Below are 9809 nucleotides of genomic sequence, written 5' to 3'. Positions count from 1 at the left end.
GAGGTAAACACTGATATCAGATCAACGATCGGCACATCGATCAATATAAAAGTCTAAACGTAGTGCAGTAAAACGTACTGGATATTAAGTACCTCGAACTAAGTCCAGTAGTAGTTGTACTTAACAGTGAGCGCTACAATGATACATGTGGTTTCAGTCCTGACCTCCAGGGGGCGTTATCTCTCGTTACACTGAAACACGTGACCAGAAGTAAGTAACCAGGAAGTGACGTTCTTTCATCAAAACTGTTATTAGAAAGGCAGTGAGGGAATTATGGCAGAGCAAGTGGGGTAACAACTGCAAAGGAAGGCACTATCACAACATTCAAAAATCATTTGAATGTTATCGTGACATTCAGTTATTCAATGTTATTCATGTTTAGTTGTGAGTAGGTTTGTTTGTCTGATAAGTAGTAGGGCTGCTAATTAGTCGTATTTTGGTTGTTCTGTTGTTTTCTTTTGTTAAATTGTTCTGTTTTGTTGTTTTGTATTGTTTTGTTTGTTTCTTAGTTAGGTAGAGCAGTTATTCCTGAATCTGCACAGTACAGTAGGTGGCAGCATACACACATAGAAAAGCAGGTTGCGATCCGCCAGTCAAATTTATAGAAGAACACCCAGGTGACGTTTATAAAGTGTCACAACAAGAGTATATTATGTTAACTCCACCGTGACGTTTCTTCTTCACCGACTCGAGCAGAAGCGAGTTTTAGCTCCGAGCGCTCATTAGCTAACCAGCTCGTCAGCATCCGCTAGCTTAGCCGAGCAGAAGCTAACAAGCTAAGTTCTTCTGTGTTGAATAACATGAATCAACGGAGCACTGATGCAATATTAGTATGTGATACATACTTAGAATTTATTCATCAAAAAACAGGCAAACAAACAAAAAGAGAAAAGTAAATCATAACCAATCGCTCTTGCTCTGATTCAAAAGAACAACAGGCTGCTGCAGCTTAGCTACAAATACTGGGGCAAATATGGAAGTACACCATTAAACTGAAGTCATTTGGGTGAAAACATCAGCTGAACTTTTTAACTGTGTGAGAACAATTCAAACAGATAAATATGTCTCATTTAATTCTGATAATCTCATCAATATATTTGTGATTTGATAAATAACAAAGACCAGAGAATATTGTTAAGCAAACCTTATGACTAATTTGTTTCTCTAGTGTGGACTTTTAAATGTTGCTTCATACTTTGCTTTTGTGAAAATGGTTTCTCCCTTGTGTGGATAGTAATGTGACGGTTCAGGTCTCTCTTTTGTGAAAATGTTCTACCACAAACTGAACAACTAAATGGTTTCTCCCCTGTGTGCATATTCATGTGACGGCTCAGATATCTTTTTTGTGAAAATGTTTGATTACACACAGAACAACTAAATGCTTTCACTCCTGTGTGGATAGTTGTGTGATAGTTCAGGTTTATCTTATGTGAAAATGTTTTACTACACACTGAACAACTAAATGGTTTCTCCGCTGTGTGGCTAGTCATGTGACGATTTAGGTCTCCCTTTTGTGAATATGTGTTACTACACAGGGAACAACTAAACGGTTTCTCTCCTGTGTGGATACGCATGTGACGTTTAAGGGCTCCCTTAAGTGAAAATGTTTTACTACACATAGAACAACTAAATGGTTTCTCTCCTGTGTGGATAATGATGTGATCGTTTAGGTGTCCCTTTCGTGAAAATGTTTTACTACACATGGAACAACTAAATGGTCTCTCTCCTGTGTGGATAATCATGTGATCGTTTAGGTGTCCCTTTCGTGAAAATGTTTTACTACACACGGAACAACTAAATGATTTTACTCCTGTTTTGGATCTGGTGCGTCTCTTCAGATGTCTCTTGTGGTCAGAGCTTCCTGCACATTCAGGCGACGAACTGATTGATGTATTTCCAGTACTACAGTTCAAATCACTTACAGGTACTTCATTGTTTTGCAGAGGGCTTGAATCGGACTGAGAATCCTGAGTCTCCTTCCAATCTCTACTGTAATCAGTCTCAGGTTCAGACAAGTCTTCAGTCTCATCAGTATCTGGTCCTGGATATCTTTCTGGATCTAACTCCCTGTCTGGTTCTGATCCTCCACAACCCACTCCATCAGCTTCTGTTTCCATTTGTTCGGTTTGTCTTTGATGAAGATGTGAGGGAGTTTCTTCTTCCTCATCTTCACTCTTTACAGGAGTGAATGAGAATGTGTTACCAGCTTCCTCCAGCCCTTGAAACTGCTCTCCCTCCTGATTGGTCCAGAGTTCCTCATGGTCCTCATTAACGTGTCGGGGATCTGGGTCCTCCTGTTCCTCTTTAATGTGTGGGGGATCTGGGTCCTCCTGTTCCTCTTTAATGTGTGGGGAATCTGTGTCCATCTGTTCCTCTTTAATGTTTGGGGGCTCTGGTTCCTCATGTTCCTCTTTAATGTGGGGGGGCTCTGGGTCCTCCTGGTCCAGACTTGAGCTCCAGTCCTGCTGCTTAGTGGGAACATCTTCTTTAACCATCAACAGCTGCTGGACGTCTGTGGAGAAAAATGAAATACATTAATCAGTCTGAGAAATCTTATATTAAACTCTTTATTATTTAAGAGGTTTATCACAGAAAAAGCAGGGAATTCGTTGTAAAGGAGAGAAGCATGACCCTTAAATAAAAACATGCTGCTTCTGTCATAAACATCACACAGCAACTTTGGTTGCATTGGTGCCTTAAAAGAAAACACTCTGAGGAAATATAACTACATTATCTGGTGGAAGAACAGACTGTTTCTGGATCCTGAAGAAGAGATGTGGTACAACACAAGATGTACCTCTGATATGTAATACAGTAAAGAGTACAATATGGACCACTGAGCTGGGTCTTAATGAATATATCTGATGTCTACATATTGTACTTTTTACTGTACTACATCTCAGAGGTATATATTGTACTTTTACTGTACTATATCTCAGGTTCATATTCAACTTTTTATTAAGTAAAAAGTAGAATATGTACCTCTGATATCTAGTACAGTAAAAAAAAGTACAATAAAGTACCTCTAGGATCTAGAACAGTAAAAAGTAAAATATGTATCGTTGAGATGTATCTTAATAAAAAGTACAATATGTACCTTTGCGCCAAACAGCTGATCTACTGAATACGCAGGTAAAAAGTACAATATGTACCTCTGAGGTGTAGTACAGTAAAAAGTATGAAGGTTCATAAATACTACAGTACCTGTAACTATCTCCCGAGAGAGCCATATGACATCAAAGACTTTGCTCCTGAGTATGTAAGTAATATTTAATGAAAATAATTTGAAGACACCCAGTGGTCTTGGGTAGTGTTCAAACTTACAAATTTGCATGGAGCTCGATTCAATATTTGAATTGCAACTTCATTCTCTGCTCAGGTATATGTTACTCGACTATTCTTTACATACATAATATGATATGATACATAATCTGTACATGTGTAAAAAAAATTTAAAAAAAGTATGTCATTTAATAAAAAAATGTTTTTGATATTATGTATGGTTGCCTTTATTTTTTCCATTGATCTATATAATTGTATATAATATATACGTTGGTCGGCATAATCTGAGATTTTTCTGAAGTTATTTTACATCGATAAGCTTTTGGATCCGGGCCAAATGAGCCGCTTTATGAACGAGTCCAAATTGAATACGGGTATATGTGAATACTTCAGTACAGTACCTGCAACTCTACCTCAGTACAAATGAATACTTTAGTACAGTGCTTGTAACTCTACCTCAGTACACGTCAATACTTCCGTACCTGTAACTCTACCTCTGTGCATGATGTGAATACTTCCTCCAGAACTGGTTCCACCAGTTCAAAGTGATTAAGAAACAAACACAACCAACCTGTTCGTTGTATCTGGACTTCCGGGTTGAAAACAGCGTCCAGGAGTCTCCGTTGTCGCTCGATCTCCTCTTTTGATCTAGAAAGTTCCTCCTCGTACTCCGCTATCGTTCGTTCAAACAGCCCAAATATCTCTTCGGCAGCTTCCGTTAGTCGCTGGTTGACTAAAGATCTCAGCATTTCGACTTTAGACATTTTCACAAAACGCCAGAAAACGTCTCCTCCACACAAACTACGTCACAATCCCCGTTTCCTCTCCATTAAAACCGAGACGAGCTGACGCTTTATCAACCCAACAACGAGACGCTGCTATTGCTACTGTCGGGAGCCGCCATGAAGCTAATGGAGCAGCATCCGGGTCAGCTGAAGCTCGCGGGGTCACCTTCAAAATAAAAGCATTTAGCAGCTTATATGTGGATCCAATAGACTAGATACTTGGGAAATGTGTTTGTCACAAAAGCAAGACACAACAATAACAGCAATGAAAGATGCTTAATATTTACAACACAACTCAATAGCCTACTATGAACCGGGTTGTTTATGTTATTAATAAAGTAATACTAAGAAGGTTGTTTTTTCTGCATGGCGCAACACTGTAAGAAGACGGATGAAGTATTTGAAATTATCTTTATTGTGATCCGAGATGGACTACAACATTGTAGTTCAGTCTGCAGACTAACGTCACTAACATGCGCATGTCCACGCGTCATCACCACGTGATTTTGTGAAAGTGGAGTCGGATCGCGTCGACGCTGTTGTCTTTTCCTAACTCCTCGTGAGTTTTCCTTCCTATCTTTCCTTGTCGCCGTGACATTTTCCGCAGCTCAAGGGGAAGTGGTTATTAGACGTTAGGATGACACATTAGTGAGTGCACGACGTCGTCGAAGAGACTTTTGGGGAGTTAGAAAGATAAGTAGCAGATTATGCGGAGACCGTTTTTCTTTTGCGAGAACACGAGATACACAGGTCAGGTTTGTGCATTTTCATTACCGTTACCGGTGTTCCATCCCAACTGTTTTATTTTTTTTTAACCTGTTAGTTTCACAACCACATATGACGAAATACATCGAGGAAATATATATTCATTGAAAGATCGCAACGACCTGGATTCAATCCCTATCAAGCAAAATTGATAATTCACTGAAAGACGGCGGCTTAACCTGTAGAGCCACAGATTGTACTCGTTGTGACGAATATACAGTGATCATAGCACCGTGAAAAGACACTAAACTAAAGACGCATATTTTACAGCTACCTCGAATAAAGAAAGCAGCCCTTTAGTCGCACTTCAATGGCGCTTACTTATATCACTTTGTAGTTTGACCTGTAATTTTCTCTATAGCGCCAGATCACACCAGAAGTCATTTACGGTTTCATTTTTTTTAATCCTCGCTCAAACACGAGGAATGAATGCGCTAGCTAACGTTAGCTAGCGAGCTAACGACAACTATTTGCTTACCTGTTGCTGTGCTCAACTCAGTCTTTTTTTTAATACTCAAACATCTCAGCGATTTATTGAGTGGTGTAATAATACGAATCGATAATGAAATTCGTTGCCAAGTTTTATAAGAATCGATTTTTAGCAATTTGTTGTTGTAGCCCTAATGACGAGCAACACATATACATTTAGTCAAACTCCTGGAATGTGTCTACTAATGAAAGCTGATATCAGTCTGAAGTCACAGTTGTCCATAATGTGCTCCCTGCAGATGTCCAGCAGTTGTTGGCGATCGATGCAGATGCCGCCCCTGAGTGCTGAGTGCCTGCAGAGGACCCAGAGCCCCTCCACACAAAAGAGGAAATGGAGCCCCTCAACATAAAACAGTAAATGGAGCCCCTCCACATAAAAGAGGAAATTTATCCCCTCCACATAAAAGAGAAAATGGAGCCCTTCCACATAAAAGAGGAAATGGAGCCCCTCAACATAAAAGAGGAAAAGGAGCCCCTCAACATAAAGGAAGAAAAAGAGCCCCTTCACATAAAAGAGGAAAAAGAGGATCTCCGGACCCATCTAGAGGGAGAGCAGCTTGATGTGCTGGAGGAGGCTGATATGACCAAGTTCCTATCCATTGCTGTTATTGTAAAGAGTGAAGATGACAAACCTCAGACATTATGGCTTCATCAAAGCCAGACGGGGGGACAACAGAGAGGCGGAGCCTTTAGCCAGCAGGTCAGCTACACTGATAAAAAACAGAAACTGACGGAGAGGACTGTGTGGTATCAGGACCAGCCAGGACCCTAAATCCACATCGTCATTCACATCCACATGCTGATTATGAAAAGGCTTCAGAATCTTCTAAGACTAAAAAGAGTTATGTGGATTGTCAAGAACCATATTCTGGACCTGAAAGTGAAGACGAGCACACTGTTTGGAAGGAGACCAAGGCACCTGAGTCTGCTGCACATGCCCTGAAATATAAGGAACCCCTTGTAAGTCATGTGGGACGTAACACCCGTAACAAATCCTTCAGCTTCTTCAAGTGTAGTAAACGGTTTTACTACCAGGGGTTTCTGCAGAGACACATGATGTGTCATTTTGGAAAAATGTCTTCCAGCTGTTTGGTGCGAAAGAAATGTTTTAGAGTGAAGCCAAAGAAAGAATCACAGCCAAGAGTTCTCAAACGAGAGAGACCATTCAGTTGTGATGAATGTGGGAAAAGATTTACAAAACAGGCACATTTGAAGAGACACATGAGAGTCCACACAGGAGAGAAGCCATTAAGTTGTGATTTTTGTGGGAAAAGATTCACACAAAAGGGAAGTTTGAAAAGACACATGACAGTCCACACAGGAGAAAATCCATACAGTTGTGAGGTTTGTGGGGAAAGATTTAAATATCAGAGAATTATGAAGAAACACATGAGAGTCCACACAGGAGAGAAGCCATTCAGTTGTAATTTTTGTGTGGAAGGATTTACACAACAGGGAGGTTTGAAGTCACACATGAAAGTCCACAAAGGAGAGAATCCATACAGTTGTGAGGTTTGTGGGGAAAGATTTAAACATCAGGGGATTATGAAGAAACACATGAGAGTCCACATAGGAGATAAGCCATTACGTTGTACGGTTTGTGGACAAAGATTGAAACAAAAGGGAGGTTTGAAGAGTCACATGAGAGTCCACATAGAAGAGAATTACTTTCTTCCAGTTGTGAAAGATCAATGATTAATGAATAAAAGTTTTTGTTTTTCCCCTTCTTTTGTGTTTATGGAAAAACTCTGTACAAATAAATCTGTTTAAAAATGTATTTACTTGTACAAAGTTTCTAAATACAAATATACTTATGCAAGTTTAAAAACTAAAACTTAACTTCAAACTTTGATGTCAGTTTACAGATCCTATCGTTTTATATAATTACCTAGAAATGTGATTCTATTGAACTGTACACTCACAGGAAGGTTCTTGGAAAAGATATGATGGATAGTTGAGACAGCCTTATCTAATTTCGTGTCACTATGAAAAGCCTTCATTTTATTTTTTACAATTGTCTTGTGTCACCTAGAAATGCTTTATTATAATGTTTCTATTGTCTTGTGCCACCTAGAAAGCATTTATTTCATGACATATGTTACAGTACACCATACATATCATTATTGTAAAACATGATGAAGGTGGACTCATGATAAGATTACAAAGAATCACACGATTTATGTTCCTTGCTTCAATTGATTGAATTTCTGATTATGAATAATACATACTGATCCGCCCATACGCACAAATATACACATATAGTACATGATACGTACATACAGTACATATATCCTCATAAGTATATATTAATTTGTATAATACTGCTAGCAGGCACATTTAAAAACATAATCTGATTGATTTGGGTGATGAGGCACTTAAAATTAGCTGATACATTTTGCCAACACTGACACATTTACTTGGCGGCGTTACGCTGCGTTCACAACAGGAAGTGTTGCGAATATTCGCTACGCTTTGGATGTGAACACATCATTAGACTTTGCCATGATTATGTGCTTAAATTCATCACATGTTGTCATGATCATCTTCTGTTCGTCAGTGGAGAAAAGAGATGCTCTTTCTCTGATCTTATTTGCCATTGTAGCAAGAGAACATCATGAATTTGGCGTTGGACTTTTCTCCCTTCTGAAGAAGAGCGTACACGCGCATTTATCCTGAGGACTGACGTGTGGTCAGAATGAACGAGACCGTTTGTGGGCGGTTCAACCTTTAAAAAACCGTGTAAGCCTGATGTTAATCATCTCGGCAATTTAAGCTGGATAATGGGACTTTTGATCGACTTTGTTGAACCAGGTACGAACAAAAAGGGCCCTGATGTTTTAAGTGAAGCCCGGAATAGGATTTAAAATGCTGTGAAGCGCATCAGAAAATGTAACAAGTGTGAACATGAGGTCACACTTTATGCCTGACTTCCATCAGCCTGGCGATGGCGCCACAGAGACATTCAACAACAGCTGCAAAGCATATGAACTGATAACGTGATAACATGATAACATGCTCCACATCCTTAGTCTCATTACAAACATTACACTTATCTGTTCCCACTTGTTGCATTCAGTCCTTTGTGCCTGAATGAACAGTTTCTGATTCTGTTCATGTTGTTAATAAAGTAATACTTTACCAGGTTGTTTATGTTGAAGTAATACTATGAACCAGGTTAATTATATTGTTAATTAACCTGGTTAATTATTAATTAACCAGGTTAATTATACTAAGAACCAGGTTGTTTATGTTGTTTATGTTGTTAATAAAGTAATGTTTATATTGTTAATACATTAATACTATAAACCAGTTTGATTATATTGTTAATAAAGTAATACTATGAACCAGGTTGTTTATGTCAACGCCGCAAATTGACGTCACTAACATGCGCCTGTCCTCGCGTCATGACAACGTGATTTAGTGAAAGTGGAGTCGCAGCCTGTAAACACCGCGGTCGTCTTTTCCTAATTAAACGGTCGTTGCGCCACCTACTGTTCTGGCGTATGGAAAAACGCACGGGAACTATAAACCAAAACGAGTCCGTCAATCCGACTGCGTGGCTATCCGCAGTTGTAGTTGCAGAAGTATAATTCAGCCTTTACATTTTTCATCAACGGGCACATAGAATCTTCTAAAGGCTTTTATTTTGAAGGTGACCCCGCAAGCTGCAGCTGACCCGGATGCTCCTCCATTAGCAACATGGCGGCTACCGTCAGTATCAATAGCAGCGTCTCGTTGTTGTGTTGATAAAGTGTCAGGTAGCTTCTTCAGTACTGATCCGACAGAGTCTCTGGATGTCTGGATAAACCTCCTGTATGGACTTCTAGATGTTCACCTTTGTTCCCGGATGTTGTTCCTCTGACTCATCCCCGGTAGCCTTCAAAGATACTAAAGTTAGCTTAGCATGCAGTAAAACAGGTCAACAACACAGCTCGTCCCAGTTTAATGGAGACGAAACTGAGTTTGTGTGGAGGAAACGATTCTGTCGTTAAAGTTCAAATGCTGTTTGAAAGAAGGATGTCAGAGTACGAAGTGGAACTGTCTAGATCAGAAGAGGAGAACGAGCGACCACGGAGACTACAAGACGCCATTTTCAACCCGGAAGTCCGGATACAAAGAGCAGGTTGGTTGTGTTTGTTTTATTAGGTTGTGATGTGTCGGTTCGTGTCGAGGTTTCGATAGTGTGCCAAGTAATCCATGAAGATTTTTGTGAACCGAGACGTTTTCCACATAGGTCAAGAAGAAGTGTTTAGACGTTAGGGTAGGGTAGGGCAATTATTTTACCCAAGGGGGCTCATGAGGTACAGAAAATATTGTGGAGGGCCGGACCAATAGCCTGAATTCATTTATGTACTCTGCGCGACGGAGTTTGACAGGACTTCCCAGCATGCAGTTCTGTGGTATGATTTTATAAATGTCAAACCATGACTAAAGTTCCTATCCCTGACAGCTAAGTAGCTCCGCTCAGCAGATCATTGGCTTTTTTTT

The 9809-nt window shown here is 39.8% G+C and overlaps 2 protein-coding genes and 1 pseudogene across 7 annotated transcripts in view; 2 read left to right on the top strand and 1 right to left on the bottom strand.

The window, feature by feature from the left end:
- Positions 1 to 822: 822 nt before the first annotated feature.
- Positions 823 to 4194, bottom strand: LOC137782555 (zinc finger protein 271-like). Its single transcript, XM_068571924.1, has 2 exons — positions 3854 to 4194; positions 823 to 2512 (listed from the first exon to the last, which is right to left on the bottom strand). The coding sequence occupies exons 1-2, from the start codon at positions 4044 to 4046 to the stop codon at positions 1152 to 1154; spliced, it is 1554 nt and encodes a 517-aa protein (XP_068428025.1). The 5' UTR covers positions 4047 to 4194; the 3' UTR covers positions 823 to 1151.
- A 425-nt stretch (positions 4195 to 4619) lies between these two features.
- Positions 4620 to 7016, top strand: LOC137784811 (zinc finger protein OZF-like; annotated as a pseudogene).
- A 2017-nt stretch (positions 7017 to 9033) lies between these two features.
- LOC137782540 (zinc finger protein OZF-like) overlaps positions 9034 to 9809 on the top strand; it is a 24303-nt gene continuing 23527 nt past the window's right edge. For all 6 annotated transcript variants that reach the window (XR_011077294.1, XR_011077293.1, XR_011077295.1 and 3 more), the window contains exon 1: positions 9034 to 9444. Coding sequence is in view for 3 of the 6 variants with exons in the window: in XM_068571911.1 (XP_068428012.1) it covers positions 9267 to 9444 (178 nt within the window). In the remaining 3 variants the exon portion in view is untranslated. The remainder of the gene's footprint in view (positions 9445 to 9809) is intronic.

Source organism: Clinocottus analis, unplaced genomic scaffold, assembly GCF_023055335.1.
Source record: "Clinocottus analis isolate CAN_PGR_092001 unplaced genomic scaffold, fCliAna1.0.p SCAF_1, whole genome shotgun sequence".
NCBI lineage: Eukaryota > Metazoa > Chordata > Actinopteri > Perciformes > Cottidae > Clinocottus > Clinocottus analis.
This window is presented reverse-complemented; position numbering and strand designations above follow the sequence as displayed.